Source organism: Pseudopipra pipra, chromosome 2, assembly GCF_036250125.1.
Source record: "Pseudopipra pipra isolate bDixPip1 chromosome 2, bDixPip1.hap1, whole genome shotgun sequence".
NCBI classification, from domain to species: Eukaryota; Metazoa; Chordata; class Aves; order Passeriformes; family Pipridae; genus Pseudopipra; species Pseudopipra pipra.
In genome coordinates this window covers 40722054-40739393 of record NC_087550.1, presented here as the reverse complement: position 1 = coordinate 40739393, position 17340 = coordinate 40722054, and the positions used below count along the sequence as shown (strand labels likewise).

Here is a 17340-nt window from a genome sequence, read left to right as displayed (position 1 = left end):
GCAGAAGTGTCCTATCACTTTATGTTTTTAGTTTTGGGGGTTTTTTTGTTTGTTTAAAACAAACAAACTTTTCATATACTTGACATCCTTTTAGAAGCAGAAGCCAGCTTTTGGAGAGATCAAATTCCATGTCATACATCTGGATCTCACCATAAATCCTTCCTCCTAAATTTCTCCATGAGGCATAAGCGCAATCCTTACACTGGAATGAATGAGAAGTTAATGGAGTATCAGACTTCACATCTAAAGAGCCAATGTACTTTTAATGAAGTTTAACAAAATAGTATGACAAAATTTCTACTGGACAGTATGACATACAGCAGCATGAGAAGTTCTACTGCAGTGATAGTAGGTATTATCTGAATAATCTGTTTGGCTTCAGAAAAAAAATGCTGAACTCCAATGTTATTTTAATAAAATATATTAATCAACTGTTTTAAGATCCCTCTCCTGTGGGAAACCAAGCAGGTTTCCCTAATAAATAATATAAAATAATAAAAAATGCCTTTTTTATAAGTACCCAAATCAAATTCAAACAGTAAGTCAAATTATAAAACCATATTTAACATTATTATATATAATAACTTTTTTAGATAACACTTTTTTTTCATTTTTAACTAAAGACTTATGTAGAAACTGAGATGGAAGTGAAATCCTCCATGAAACTTAACAGATGTTTAAATTACTCAACACCTACTTATATACAGTAAAAGACAAAGTGCTAGTTATGAAGACGGACAGAAGTCAAAGATAAATCTCCCCAAATCACAGGTTTTATTTCACTGTGGGACAACTGTGACAAGAAGAAATCAAGAACTCTGCATACAACTGGTCTAATCTGGATATCTGCCAAGAATCCAGACGTGGGATTTTGATACGCAGAAACTCCAACTCCCACTGGTACAGAACCTTCATAGTCTCTGCTCCTATTGAGTGCACTCAGCCCATCCTGCATACTCCAAAAAGGGGCAGGGGCCATCAAGATTTATATCACTTAATACATTTTAAAAAGAACAACCAAACAAAACAAAGTATCAAGCCACTGAAACATCACGGCCCAACTCACTAGTGTTCTCTTGTAAGAGTAACACTCTGTCTTGTGTTTCATTCCATCTGCAAATACGTTGTTGTTTAAGTGCCATTTTAATTTACAAAGAGACAAGAGAAGTGTTTATTAAAATACCATCAATTCCTCTGGATACATTAAACGTTCAATAAAACATTGCAAGACTGACCCTTGACCCAGCAACACAGTACTCAGTGGTTCATAATGACTCCTCAAGACAAGTGACAAAAGTAGGCACACGAGTTTCTATTGTAAAATAGTTTTGAAGTCTCAAGGTGTATTGACAACTTTGGCTTCTCACAGAGAACATCAAAGAGGTTCTGGAGTGCTGATGATGATGAATTCTGACAGCGTCACACATATTTTACTGACAAATGATTCGAGAACTGCCAGAAAGTTAGTGGGGGAAAAAGAAAAGGTGTGATTTGCAGTGTTATTTTAGTAAATTTAAGATGATTACCACTCCCAGGGAGATTCAGGATCTGTTGCATTAAGAGACAAGAGTAAAACAAACTGAATCGACAAAACAAAGAATTACATCATTGCTGTGCCGTGGCAACGCAAATAAAATAATAATAATCATATTTTAACCTCTTGTATTTCAGCTTTACAGAGAAGGCACTAAACAGAAAGAGTAGAATTACGTACAGTAATCAATATTGTACAAGAATATAAAAAAATAGAACTTCTTATGTTGTAGGGAAGCAAAGGAAAGGAATAGATCCTGTGAATTCGTGGGTTAAATTTATTTAGGCCAGAGACCCATTCGTCTCTTGGAGTACAGGGGAAAAAGAATGATGAAAAACTACTTGTTAGAAGACTTGTATTTTTTCGCTTCCCAATTAAATCTGAACAAAGAAATGCTAACAAATTTCTTAAACATGGCCTTAACATTTTCATCTTCAATCCTGCAATTTGGGGATAAACAGGTGATAGAACTTAGATAAACATCAATTCCCTTCCCCATAGGAAAATGAGTTGTGTCATACAGGCTAGGGTGCAGACGATGGCATCTTCAACCAGCTAAGCAACAGAAGCTACAGCTTCAAGTGCAAACTCAAAAATTCTCTGTGAGTGTATCAGGAAATCTCTCAGCATACAAAGAAGATTTGGCTATGTAAACAGGAAATGTACTGCTGTGCCTAAACGCCTCTTCATATAATGAAATATTTTGGATTTCTCATTTGATCTTAGGCTCTCAAACAGCATGAAGATGCTGTAGCCCTAAGTTCACATAGCAAAAAGCCAACCATACTGACTGTACTTATGAGAAAACTTCATTAAGTCTATTGCCAAGCTTACATTTATGCATTTGCTTGAAGACACACCTCCGTTTTTTTTATGTTAGTGTTATCTGTGCATTTTTCAATTAAATCAGTCATGGTAATAGAGGACAAAACAATGTGTATATGAGAACTACGAAAATTTTAAGATGCTTGAAGTACTTCAGACAATCTATATCTCAACAGGCTAACAAAGCTAAGCTATTAATCCCACTTTCCTAACATTAAGGATCTTTCAAAAATGTTAGGTTTGCTATCTTTACATACCTGTAACACAGCAATTTGAACTGAACATTTATTTAGCACTTGTATATATAAAAATAAAGGAAGTATTGCCATCTTCAACTGTTTAGTTTTGTTTCAATGCATATTTGCACAGGCACTTATATACACTAAAATAAGCCATACAGTCTAGTATTCAAAACTAAGAAGGGGAAAAGGAAAAAAAAGAAACCAAACCAAAATCATCCCATCAAGACTGTTATTACAGGATAGTACCTCCATTTCAAATCACAATGATGATACCAAAGTAAGGAAGGTATCAGAAGCAACTACCTGAGGCCTCTCTTGAAGGCTTTTTAAACATGAAAAACATTAAACTGTAAAACGTCTTAAGGATGTATTCTTCCCAGATTCCAAAGTTTCACTTACACATGTACATTCAAGTAATGTAAACTGAAGACTTGAAAGTAGGATGACAATATTTCTTTTTAAGGCAAGAAAAAAGCACCGCAGTTAACAACCCTTGCTACCCTGAACAGGAGTTTCAGGACTTAATACTTCAAGTCCAAAAGGTATAAGTGAATCCAACTGTATCTTAGGGGAAAAAATGCAAACAATTTAAGTGTTTCCAGCAATGAAAAGTCCATTACTTTCATAAGAAATCTTAAGACTTACTAGTCTTAAGAAAGTATCTTACTAACTTCGCAGTTGCAGGTTTCTAATCTTAATTTGTATACCTTCTGCCAGCACTTGAATCTTCACACACCTTGGTCTCTTAGAGAAACTGTCCATCAATATTTTTTACTGTGATATAAATAAATCTTTAACTTTCTCTTCTGATTAAGCAATGACATAAAACACCATATGCTTCGTGGTGCTAGTGGTTTTCAAGGAGCTGGAGCATTGTCATATGCTGTTAAAATGTTCAAAGGGTCTTTGTTTCTTCACAATTTTTCAGCATTCTCCCAAAAACAAGCAGCAGGACCAGACTTAACACCCATAAATGCCATAAATATCCACAATTCCCTTCAAATTACATTTGCAGATATCATACATTTCTGGCACCTGTCAGTCTGCAAGCCCATCTTCACCTTATTAAATGTACTCATCTTTCTCCTCCACCAACCAACTACTTTCCACAGTCAGTGTTAACTACCCTGCAGGCATGCCACATTTGCTGTCTCTTGACTTGTTGAAAACGTCCCCAAATAGATTATGCAAGTACAATAAAGAGTGATTTGCCACAATTCCAACAATTTTCAACTCTCAAAAAAAAAGAAGCATGTTTTCCAGCACAGAAGTCTCATCATACTTTTTAAAAACAAAAAACAGCAGCAACAGAATTCCTTCTAAAAACTGAAGAACTGGCCATTGTCAAGAAGAAACTATGTTGAGAAGTTGAAGTGCATTTACTTCATTGCTACTTCAGTTGTATTGAGTTACACCAACAAATGTATCAAATTAAGGTAACATACTCTAATATCCAATCTCTACAACATAACCAGTCAGTAATTCCTAGACGGAGATTTATGAGTCAAAAAATATCTCCTCAGGCATTCATGATGCTTACCAAACTGCACTATTTTTCCCTAGTTTTACCATCAGACTTGGTCAATAATATGCTGAAACTGGAGAGGATAAAAAAAAAAAAAAAAAAAAAGGGAAGAAAGAAGTAGTAGTACTAGCTGTATTAAATTTCAGTAAAGGTATGTTCTGCATGTGGTTAATCAAAAATTATTATTTGCGTAGATTATTTAACCCCACCTACTTTGTTGTAGTTTAAACCAACTCCTGTTTAACCAGATCTGATACCAATTGAAACCAGAAATTTTTTTCCTCAGGTCTGTTTTGTACTATTGGACCTCTCCTCACTCTCTGGCTCCTCAAAGCACAACTCAGATGGAGAATCCAACCCATAAGATATGTAAAATGCCAAACCCTAACTCTTGAAGACACTGACTTCTACGCAAACAACATTTACCATGAGACAAGATTCACAAAAGCATCTCTGAATACACAGAGCAAACCAAAATTTTTATTATAAGCTAACTATAATTTTTTATTAAGGTAACTAGTTCATTTTTTTTTCTGTACTAAAACAGATTCTTCATAGAAGTACACAACTTCATAAGTGTCATAGAATATCTTGAGTTGGGAGGGACCCACAAGGGTCACTGAGTCCAACTCCTGGCCCTGCAAAGGACCATTCCCAAGAATCACAACATGTGCTCCAGAGCATTGTCCAAGCACTTGAACTCTGGTAGGCTTGGTACCATAACTTCCCTGGGGAGTCTGCTCCAGTGCCCAACCACACTTTGGGTGAAGAACCTTTTCTAAATACCCATCCTAAATATAAAATATTGGATAAATAATTTATATTTACCTAGAAGGTAAAATATTTGTCAATACCTTATGAATGTATTTTTACACATACACGATGATTTTAGCAGTAGCAGTTTCTCAGATGTTCTAATTTCTGCTTTTCCTCAGAACGAGGGAATTTTACCTCTCCTACGGTAAACCCCAAGTCCTACTTATTTTAAAATTTCCCAGCAAGTAAGCTACATAGCTCTCTAGCTTCCCTATATATGTAGGCTAACTAGTGATTCACAAGAGGGGCAAGGGAAAGGTATTTCTTCAATGTACAGCTTGTTTTAACAGAACTGATAGTTCTAGATATGAGAAGGTTCAAGGGAACAATTTTTTTAATAGATAATAGATAATTGCTCAGAGCAATCTTTTTTAAAGCAGCAAGTTTCTCCTGCATGCTTTCTGCAACTTATAAGTAATTTTAGCCTTAGAGGAAAATCACCCCTCTACAATATTCAAGGAATAAAATAACAGTTTATACAAATAGTAAATTCCAAGGAAGTTGAGTTCTTGTGTTCTCCCCACCTCTATTCCTCATCATCATTTGTAAACAAAAGTTAAAGGCAAACAAGGTAAGACAGAAAAGGGAGAGAAGATGGATGGAATGAACTTAAAGAGGAATGTAAACTTTACTAATGGCAATGGTCCCAACGTTCCTAAGGTCTTGACAGCACCGGTAATCTAGGAAGGCTTTGGAACACCAACACACACCACCACAACACTGGAAATCTCTCTGGGCTTCATTTAAATATGACCTGCTCTTTTAAGAACTGCAGCTTTTAATAACTGATCCAAAAATACTTACACTGACATTTGGCCACTCAAAATGAATCAAATTATTAGAGCAGGGAAAAAAAGTATGTCCAGTTATCCTTTCTTATCCACTTCCAATTAGCAAACGAAGAACTCAGCTGACTCAAAAGGAAAAACCTATCCCATGTATTGCTTGTTTTACTGTGGATTTGTGCTCTTTTTGCATGGTGGTGAGACAGTGGCAAGGGTAAGGACTTGAGCAAAAAGAGTGAAGATGATTTTTTTATTTGATAATTTTCTAGAAGCAACCAGGTTCTTGCCCAAGTATTTTTTTGCAGAAAGCAGCAGGATGAGGTCATCATAAAGAAAATTATATCCTTAACAGAAGTCTAAACAGGTCAGCTGAATGACCACCTCTTCTAGGATGTACTGTAAAAGAATTAAAAGCCTTTTCAGCTTTTAAATAATTCATTTCCCTGTTCTTTTCTTTCCATAAATTCACTTGGCTGCATCAAAAACAACAAAATAAGTTTTAAGCAGTCACCAAATGCTTGGATGGCAACTGATTGTTATAAGAGGAATCAAAAGGGTTCACTTCCAAAGACAGAAGCACTGGAATTACTTGGAAAAGAGCTATATTGGCTTTACATTGCAAAGTTTTGGTAGAGGGCAGGAGGGCTGTAGAGGTGGCTTCTCTGAGAAGACATCAGAAGCTGACCTCATATCAGACACAGATGGTTCTACAAGATCAAATCACAGATTCATAGCATACCAGGTTGAAGGGGCCCCAAGAATCATCTGGTCCAACCTTTCTTGTCAAAATCACAAATTGATTCTCATTGTTACCTGTTTTATTTTTCATGATGTTTATTTGACTTAAAGGCTCTTTAAGGAAGGAAAATAATCCTGTTGGTGATACCTACTTCCATTGACATAATCTTTCAGAGGGCAAGAGTACCTTTGCAAACAGACACTACAACCAACATCTGACATGCAAACCTCTCTTCTTTAAGCAACTCAAAATATCAAGTAACATCAGCAGTAGAATGAACTATATAACCCAGGCACTGCAGCACTTCGAATTGTGCATTGAATATCAAGCTAAAAGAAGATAAGACTTCTTAAGCCATACAGCATTTCCATACTGTTTTCCCACGCTGAGCTATATCAAGCAAAACACCAGTGCAGCAACATGTTTAAGCTTTTGTGTCCCGTGAAATACAAGTTGCATAACTCAGGAGAGGGAAGCAATTTAAATCGATAACTTCTAAATAATCTGAAAAACTATACTGCCAATGGGAGGTTATATTACTCCCCAACAGCACTTCAATTCCATATTAATATGGAAGAAGGTCAAGTTATTTAGTTATTTTTCTTCAGTTTAATATTCACTTCATTGCTATTGCTTATAATATCCTGAGACTTTTTCACCTTTAATTGTACACTTGAGGAATCCATAGCACCGCATAGTCAAAAGAAGACCATAAAGATCGATTTCATTTAATGGTTGATGTTCTCACCGAATACCTTGAGGAATGATCAAATTCATGAAGAATATTATGCTACTTTTGTTTCCCCTACTTTTACTTCTAAGGTCTTGAACACTTAAAAAAAGTGTATTGAAAAAGACTTAGAAAAGAGCTACTAAAATAACCAAAAAAACAGAGAAACTCTTAGAAGAAAGGATGAGAACAGCTTGTTCAGTCTAGCAAAAGGATGTGATTATTCACCAAGCAAATCCAAATCAACAACAGTGCAGAAATGTTGAGTGAAAGGAAAATAAGTGTAAGCAAGTCTAAATTTCCAGATTAAATTTATTTTTAATGAGTTACCCAGCTCTTAGAGTAACAAGGTTCTAGAACGGGCTTTTAGCTGAAATAGTAAGGATAAAAATTGTTTTTAAAATGGAGCTTGACAAGTAGGCATTACATGATGTAATACTAGCAGGAGACTGGATTTAATAAAGGAAATCCACGACACCAAATTCTCCTAAATTCCCAATTTATTTATAATTAGTTTTGAGAATATAGGAAAAAACAGATAGGTAAATACATAGTACTGTTTTACTTATCATTCAGTAGAAAGAAGGACTGCATTGTCCTCTGTATTTTTTGCAGAGGATGAATACAAAGTTATTTACTATTACAGGAAACTGCAAATTGCTGTAGCACTTCTGCCCACGAAAACCCAAGAGATCTGTACAAGTTCAGTGACCACAGCATCATATTTTCCAATGTAGTAAAGACAATATTCATGAAGCAGCTGGTTTCTTATTAATAGAATTCATTTATCTTATTCATAGCAAATGAAGCACATAGTAGACAACAAGCCAACTGGCCCATTAAGAAAAAGATTAAATTTGACCTTTTACAGAAATCAGCTTAAAAATCCTAATGTAGAAAAAAATCCACAATATTTTTTTTAAAGCGGAAACGTCATTTCATATGATATTTGAAACTGAAGCCCGCTCCTCTGGTAGCCTGATGTAATCCATTTACAGAATTTCTCTAAAGAATACCTGTTTCAATATTAAGGCCCAAGAACGCCCATCTTGAGTCATTCAAGGACTTTGTTAACACAATAGTCATTACTGACAGCATGGAAATTCACTTGCAGGGAATACTGGTTCAAAATGAAACATCATGTGGTGGCCAGAAAATAACGCACTGTGCAACAGTCTGCTATCTACTGGCGTTTGTTTTCTTCATATATCTTTGGCTAAAGATAATACGATACAGACTGCAGTTGCTTTAAATGCCAGAGGAAGCAATTAAGATCCTTCTCTGGCCAAGAACCAGCTTATTATTGGTATCTTTGCATGAAAGGCTGGAACTGCTGGAACTGAAAGTTACGTCTATAATCCATAGATAATGCAGATACCAGCAGAGACTGCACAGAACTCTATAAATGCCTAACAGAAGTAACAGAACAGATAATTTTGAAAAACTAATGCCAATTACTATGTTTCAACTTCCTTTTAGTGGGGAAAAAAAGAAGACATACTCTCTTGCTGTAAATACTAGTAGGCAAGGCTGAAGTAGGCATGAAGGCCACACATGTGCCCCGTGAAGCAGCCGTTGGCTATTGTGAATGCAGTGAGATTGATATCAAATCCTCAGCAGCCTTTTCCTACCGTTTTTTGCACTGTTTCCTTCTCTTTCTAAGTAAGACTCTGGGAGTAACCCAGAACAACACAGGTTATATGGTCCAGTTATCTAGGTGTTAGCATCACACCTTTATGTATGGTCATACCGAAGGGGGAAACTTTTTTATCAAATTGGTAAGGGAATCATGTGTTTAGGGACCAAGAAGTATAAGCTACGTCTACATTAATAAAAGAGAATTATTGCTATCAAATTTCAGCACTTACTGTTCAATTAACTCAGTCCTGGTCCATTTAGAATCTGGAAAAGACACTACAAAGATAAAATCTTATTAAAATATGCGAGGCAAAGATATCTGGGAAAATGCATCTCTCTGGAAAGACACAAAGGGTTGCTGGTTTGGTTTTTTGTTAGTTTTTTTTTTTTTAACATGAAAAAAAATTCCCTAAACAGATAAAAAGATCATAGGTTCTTATGTGTAATTTTGTCTTTTTTTTTTTTTTCCCAGACAACTAACCCCCAAAATTTCCATATGTATAAACAGGTTCATCACTTTTATAATTAGGCTTATGAGAGGAGAGAATAATCCCTGAAAACTGTATGCCAGACACTTAAACAGTCTTTTTTGTGTGAAATTTCTATAAAACCCAGGTAAAAAATATTCCTCACACCCCCTGCAAAAGATGGTATTTTCAAATTGTGTCTGTTTCTTTGTTTCTCCATGTGTCAAGAAGTAAAATAATACTAATGATTGCTACCTAATTACAAACTCCAAAAGATATCTGCTAAATCTTATTTATATCACACCACAGCTCTCATTACTGTTTGCATCATATCAAAACACTTTAAAAGCTATAGTATTACTTAAAACAGCTGTAAATCCACAGAACTTTCAACCATTAAACCAAAAATTATGTAGTTCTCATCTTTGAATATATGAATTTGATAGGCCTTAAGATGGAGAAGGCCTCAAAAATCAGAAGAAGAAAATTAAGCCTTCTACACACAATGAGCCATAAGATCACCTGTACAAGATGCATGTCATTTTTCTGGGTTGTTTAACACAATATCATTAACTTTCAGTAGGCCTATTATGGAAGTTAAAAGTATTCAAGTAATTCTATAATGGAATTTCCTATATAATTTATGACAGCACCCTAGACTAGATTGCTTTTAGAGAAGACAACTACAAAGAAATTACAAGGTACATGACTGGCAAAAAGTACAGGGAAAAAGTAGTCTTGATGTTTTAATTCAAAACAAGCTGGAATCAATAAGATGGAAAAAATTCAGTTCTGCTTTAGGAGTCCATCTACAGCTGGACCTACTACATAAAGCATTTAAGCATATACAGTTTAAACATGCACCTGAAAGATCTATTAAATTAGGTGACTGAAGGGCTATGAAATCAACAGTTACCTAATAATCAAAAAGGCCAGTTGTAAGAGGAAAACATTTTTTCTAAAAAGTTTTTTTCGCCCTTATTCCTAAGTTAACAAAGAAGAAACCCTTCTCTAGGTGCACCAAAGTAAACTATTTGCTTCTACTTAATTGTGCCTACTCACAGGGTTAAATGTCTGTCAAAACATAACTTTTTAATGTAATAGGAACATCTACTATATGCAGAAATTAAGCCTTCCAAGAGATAGTAATGGGTTTAGTACCTCATCTAATGTGAAAAAGGACAACTACTATCTCGCTATAAATACTAACTGTAAGACAAGGCTGAAGCAGGCACTATGGCCACACAGATCATAGAATCAACTGGGTTGGAAAAGACCTCCGAGATCATCAAGTCCAACCCTTGATCCATCACTGCCGTGGTTACTAGACTACGGCACTGTCACATCCAGTCTCATCTTAAAAACCTCCAGAGATGGTGAATCCACCACTTCCCTGGGCAGCCAATTCCAATGTCTGATTACCCTCTCTGTAAAAAATTTCTTCCTAATATCCAACTTAAACTTCCCCTGGCAGAGCTGGAGACCATGCCCTCTTGTCCTACTGCTGGTTGCCTGGGAGAAGAGACCAACCCCCACCTGGCTACAACCTCCTTTCAAGGAGTTGTAGAGAGTGATGAGGTCTCCCTTGAGCCTCCTCCAGGCTAAACAACCCCAGCTCCCTCAGCCTCTCCTCATAGGACTTGTGCTCGAGTCCCTTCACCAGCCACATTGCTCTGACATGATGCTAAGACCCAACTAAACTAGACCATATAATCTGTGTTGTTCTGGGGTAGCCCCAGAGCCTTATACATTTAGAAAGAGAATGAAACAGTGTAAAAACTGCTATGAAAAAGCTGCTGAGGATTTGATATCAATCCTAGCTTTATCAGTTCTCACTGCATTCACACTAGTCAGCTTCTGCTTCACGGAACGCAGCAGCTCTGCAGACTACTTGGGAAAGCAGCACTCTCCGGAATTAAGGTAGCAAAACCACACCCAAATCACTGACTTTATCTTGGGATGACTCCAAAGAAAATGCAAAATATTTGCATACTGCATTAAATGTATTTGTTCTATCTTCAATTTACATGGAATCTCTTATCAGGTATTTATAAACATTACATTGTTACAGTAACTTCGATAGTTGACTGCCCAAATATTAATATTTTGTAACATTTGTAATACAGAAGTATAATTCTACCTGAAAAACCATGCACATACTTCATGTAATAAAACTTATATTCAGCCAATTTTAGAAGTTTATAGTCTTTTCTAAATGCATCAAGTCTGCTTCACTGTCTCTTCTCTAAACATGGTCAGGGATGATGTGTTCCAAAACTCATCTCCATTGAAGCTCTTCAGCACAGTGTGGATTATTTTAACCCAAGAGAACTGATCCTACAAAATGATATGTAAATAAAAATTCCAGATCACCTAAAGAGATAAAACATGGTAAACAATGCTTGTTTTTCTCTAGGGCTTGTAGATTATTAAATATTCAAAGATCAAATCCTAAGAGTTATCACTGACCTCAACTACTCACAGTCTGGTACTCAAAAACAATTAAAGAATTTAAAAAAAAAAAAAAAGCCATGCACAAATATTTTACACTCCATTGATTTTGAAGGTGAGTAGAAGTAGCTAGTTTGCTTAAACAAATCAAAAGTTCTGTGCTCTAGGGAACCTACAGTAGTGCTACTTGAAGCATCTACAACAGAGTCTGCACAGTATAAACCCAGGATTTCTACTTTGTTGAGGAAAATCCAGACATTTCCCCAGTTTTCCTAACACAGGAACTAAGGCAGTGTTCTGTGGAAGGCATGGTCATGAAACTAAAGGTTTTGAAATTAACAAAAGGAGAAAGATTTCTTACTATACCAGACCAGACTTTATTTTCCTAAGCTTAAAAGACACTATAACATAATACTCTAGAGCTGCATATAGGATACAATAAGCACTGTGTCAAACACATTTGAACTAAAAGTTTCAAAAATTAGGAGAACTTGCAAGTTAAGTAGTCATTACTCAAGATAGAAATATTGCTCTTAGTCTAGCAAGGACTCATAAGTATTCTTCACAAAAATAATGGTATTACTCACATCAAATCAAGGTTTAAATTACTTCTCAAGAACAATATTCCTTTTACAACAGTCTGTCTTAGACAATCATAGAATGGTTTGGGTTGGAAGGGGTACCTTAAAGATCATCTCATTCCAACCTCCCTGCCATGGGCAGGCATACCTTCCACTAGACCAGGTTGCTCAAAGCCAAATCTAACCTGGTCTTGAACACTTAAAGGGATGAGGCATCCACAGCTTCTCTGGGTAACCTGTTCCAGAGCTTCATCACCCTCCCAGTAAAGATTTTCCTCCTAATATCCAATCTAAACTCATACACTTTCAATTTAAACCCTTCCCCCTTGTCCTATTAACTGCATACCCTTGTAAGAAGTCCCTCTCCAGCTCTCCTGTATGCCACTCTTTAGTTACTGGAAAGCTGAAGGAAGGTCTCCCTGAAGCCTTTACTTCTCCAGGTTCTACAGTCCCGACTCTCTCAGTCTGTCTTCAGGCAGCTTAAGAAGAAAGTTATATTTCTCCATATTTGATCTGGAACAAAAAGCAGTCAATTTCCAGTGCTAGACCAGGTCAAAAAAGTACCCATGTGGTATTCTGATCTGTCATTACTATTTGTGGACACCATCTTACAGGTTTGAAATAGGAAGTTTTTACTACTTAACACAAGCTCAGACTTCCCGTTACACGAAGAAAGCTTTTTAGCAAACAGAAAGACTTAAATACAACTAAAACTCAAACTTTTTTGCCTGGGAAGAAAATTGTACCATTGAGTTTATAAATACAAACATACGTAGATATATACATACATATATATATATATATATATATATATATATATATATATATACACACACACACTATTTCTGTGTAATGTCATCTCACATGTGGTGTGCATGGATACAGTAATTTAATATAAATTCATGAGATGCTAGATTTGTACCCAGATACTCACTAAAAAGGAGATGCATCCAGAAATACATGCATATATACAAAAAAAGTCACAAAAGGTAACTACTACTTTATGTAAATGCAATTCTGTAAATTAACTATAAGCAAGTGATGCAGGGAAAAGCACAATTCAATCCGACTGTTGGATCAATAAAATTCTCACAATTTTTACCTCCCAGATACTGAGATAAATTTTGGGTTTAGACTCTGAGTTAGCATCAGTTAGGTTTCTTATGAGCTACAGAGCTCAGCAACATCTGTTCCTGTCCACATAACAAGCAATACTGCTACCCTTCACTGTACAAAAACTAGCATACCATGTCAATGTGGCAGATATTTTTAAGGATTAAAGTCATTCTTTTCTTTGAACATCTCACGTTGCAGCATGAGATGCTGTAAATTAGTTCTCAGCTCCACCTGAAAGAAAACTTTGGGCAACAGGTGAGAGAGATCCAAAGTGACTTAAAGAGAAAAAGTTAAGTGGCAAGAAGTTACAGAAGAGGACAAACCTAGTGACGCTCCTGACAATTTCAGCTTTCACTTTATGCGCTTCAGAGCATGACTGTCGTTTTCACACCGCAGAAAGCTGTCACTGCTCAAGTCACAGACCTTTAAAAGCACTACATTGCTCATGTTTATCTCTGCTCTCAGAACCCTTTGAAAATACGTAAAAGTTAATCTAGTACGTGAAGACGCGGGAGTATGGCATGATAAGATATATAAATTCTCTTTCTATAAATTCACTTGTCTCTTGCTTTGCCCATTTATTACGGACGTCTTCGTCATCTAAAGACACCTAATTAGCAGCCAGCGTCCCAAAATGAGACCCCGGCAACACTACACGCCTGGTCCGTACCGTACAGCGATCTACACCACGGCTACGGGCTTAGGGCTTAGAGTCCCAGAATCGCAGAATCGTTAGAATCCCTTCCAACCCTAAGGAGTCTCTGATTTCTGCTACTCTAAGCCCCCAGCCCCGAGCCTGGGCTGTTCCCCCGTCCCCGGGTGGGACCACCCCGCCGGTCCGCGCCCCGGCGGCAGCGGCGCCCCCGCGCTGCCCGCGGCCCCCGCCGGGACGGGCGCGGCCGGGACCCCGGGCCGGGGCAGGGCCCCGCACCGCCCCCGCTCCCCCGGGACACCCACCCGGCCCCGCCGCAGGCGAGGCGAGGCACAGCGGCACGGGGGAGGAAGGGAGGGTGCGGGGGAGAAAGTTGAGGAGACGCCTTTCGGCGGCTGCCGGCAGGGGAGCCCGCGCCCGGCGCCCATTCAAACAAAAGAAGCCCCTTCCCCTGCCGGCCGCCCCCGGCCCCGCCGCCCGACTCACTTCGCAAGGCCCCGATGAGGAGGCTGCCGTCCTTAATCAGCTCCTTGATAAACTTGTTCGTCCTCTCCAGCTCGATCTCGTGACACTTGAGGCGCTCCCTGAAATCCGGGCTGTCCAAGTAGGAGTCGCTGAACTCCAGCGTGGGCAGCCCCATAGCAGCGGCGGCGGTCGCAGCCCCCGGCCGGCGGCGGAGGCAGGAAGGGCGGGAGGGCCGCGCCGAGGGCACAGGGGAAAGCGGGGCAAAGGCGAGGCGCGACTGCCGCCTCCCCGGAGAGGCTCCCGACCCGCAGCACCGGCCCGCTGGCAGCGCAGGCGGCGGCTCCGGCCGCTGTCACCCAGCTACATCGCTACCCGCGGGGCACCGCGGGCTCCCAGCGCCGCCGCCGCTCCGCCGCTTCCGGCAGCGATCCCTCTTCCTCCCTGCCCGGCACTAACTCCAGTGCGAACCTCCCCCGTCCCGGCCGAGGAAGCCCTCCTCCTCCTCCTCCTCCCGGCGCGGCATGCTCACACGCCGGGGACGCGGCCCGGCGGCGCCCGCCCCTCGTTCGCCACCGCCCCCTCCGCGCTCTGCCCTCCAGCGGCGGAGCGGCCGCGCCTCGGCCCGCTCGGGCTCGGGGTGAGGCGGGGAGTCCGCACGGCCCGCCGAGAGCCTGCGCTCGCCTCCTCCTTTGCCGGGGGCTTTGGAAGATCCAGAGGAAGGCGGGAAGGAGGATTCACCACTGGGGCAAGGAGGATCACAGGCGTTTGGAAGGGTGCGCCTGGAGGAGGCCGGTTTATGTGCGGGGGTGATGCCTCAGGGAGCAGCCCGCTCTGCTGGGGCAGGACAGCTGCCAGCCCGGTGTCTTCTGCCTCAGCTGGAGGAACAGCGGGAGCTGCGGCCGGAGGGAGCCAGCCCGAGCGGGCCTGCTCTGGATAGGGAATGTTCCCTGCACCTCAGCGCGGCCCTTGGTCAGCCTACCCGGTGTGCGTGCTCGGCCTCGGTGGGTCAGCGCTCCGAGGGAGGGGGACAAGTTAAGGAGGGAGCAGCCGTGCGTAAGGGAGGAGGAGAGAGGCAGAGACTTAAGAAATAGAAGAGATAGGAACACCTGTGGTCTGCCTTGGCACTTGGTTGCTGTGAAGGGGATACAACTCGAGCCAAATCCATGCTGAAGAGGAACATCAGGAAACTGCAAGCGCGGTTACTGCAGCAAAGTTGGGTTTTTACAAGTATGTGAGTGGGCTTATCTCAGTAAACAGAAACACTTGGGATGATTCTTGTGTGTTTATCTGAAGTGGTTTATCCAGACATAGTGTGTCAGTATGCAAGTATGTATACAAATGTACATACGGGTTTGAGGAGAGTCTCTGTAAACACACCTTCAAGTCAGGAATAACTCCCTTGGAAACAACCCTCGAGACAGGGCCATAAAAGTAATTGCACTTCAAGACAGCCCACCACTTGCTAAAAATAGTTTTCAAGAAGACGGTGATGCTTCTCTGTTAGCCAAGCACACGTTCCTACCAAATCATTCACAGTCTCCATTTTTACACATTTTAATGTGAAAGTGGAGGAAGGCTCAAAACTCCTGCTCAAATGAACTCTAAAAATGTAGTTCACTGACGCATTTGTGCTTTCACACTTCTTAACTCTCACTTACTTCTTAACTCTCACTTACTTCTTAACTCTCATCAATACTCGCTTCTTTGTGTTCACAATAGATTTTTGTGAGTGTCAAAAATGCAGAAAAGACACTGCAATTTCTAATAATGTGGCCCGCAGAATTTGTTGAAGTGAAAAAAAAAATTCTCAGTTTTTACAAGACTGAGACTTCCTCAGGACAGTCTCTGAGTTAGCTGTCAGTGTTGATAGACCCACTAACATCTCTTTTAATTCATAGTGATTGCAAAACTGCTCGTTAACATGTTCCCTGAGACAAATAATTTTTCTAATAATAGGAAGAATGAGACTGGAAAGGACTGTTTATTTCCTTGCTTTTTCAGGCAGTAGTATGTAGTTTCTCTTGTAAATTAATAAACTTGATTTGAAATCCAGTTGAACTACTGGGAGGATGTTCCACATAGATATTTTTTGCGATTATTAAAAGCTTATTTTTCACTCTATGTATACTCACAAAGTTATTTTAGGCACACTTGTTCTTTCTTCAGTGTCATCTGTAACTGCAAAGATTCTTTGTCCTCTACGACATTTACTCTTTGATGTAGTTCTAAAATGCAATAATATCATCTCTAAGTCTTCCATACAATACCTAAAATAAATCAAAGCTTTCTGTCATAAAATCAAATGCTAGTTCCCTTCTTTATTCTCATAGCTCTTGTCTATATCTCTAAGTTTGATTTCATCTTGCTTGATTGCAGTTTATTGAAATTACTTGCAAGACCTTGTTCAGTCACATTAATGACTATGTTACTCCACTAAACGCCTTTGATGAAGGTTGTATTTTTCTGTATCACAGCAACATTATTTATGTCACTTAGATCTTTCTTTTCCTCTGTGTTCAACCAGCGGATTCCAAAGTCAAAGCAGAAATATTTGTTGGTCCCAAAAACATGTACTTAGCATTTTAGTTCAAAGGAATTTTACTGGTAATCAGGATGACTCATTTCTTACTATATAATATTCTCATCTTCAGAAGTTCTGTAACCATATTGCTGCTTTTGGTATCAAGATCATGAATGGAACTATTAATGAGACCAATACTAATAGCAAACTCCCTCCAAGTAACTTACCATTATCCATTTAACTGGTTCCATGC

General features: G+C 39.3%; 1 protein-coding gene across 1 annotated transcript in view; it reads right to left on the bottom strand.

Moving 5' to 3' along the window:
* The window catches only part of ARHGAP42 (Rho GTPase activating protein 42), a 149756-nt gene extending 134657 nt beyond the window's left edge, over positions 1 to 15099 (bottom strand). The window contains exon 1 of the mRNA XM_064645138.1: positions 14588 to 15099. Within this exon, the coding sequence (XP_064501208.1) occupies positions 14588 to 14741 (154 nt within the window). The 5' untranslated portion in view covers positions 14742 to 15099. The remainder of the gene's footprint in view (positions 1 to 14587) is intronic.
* Positions 15100 to 17340: the final 2241 nt, after the last annotated feature.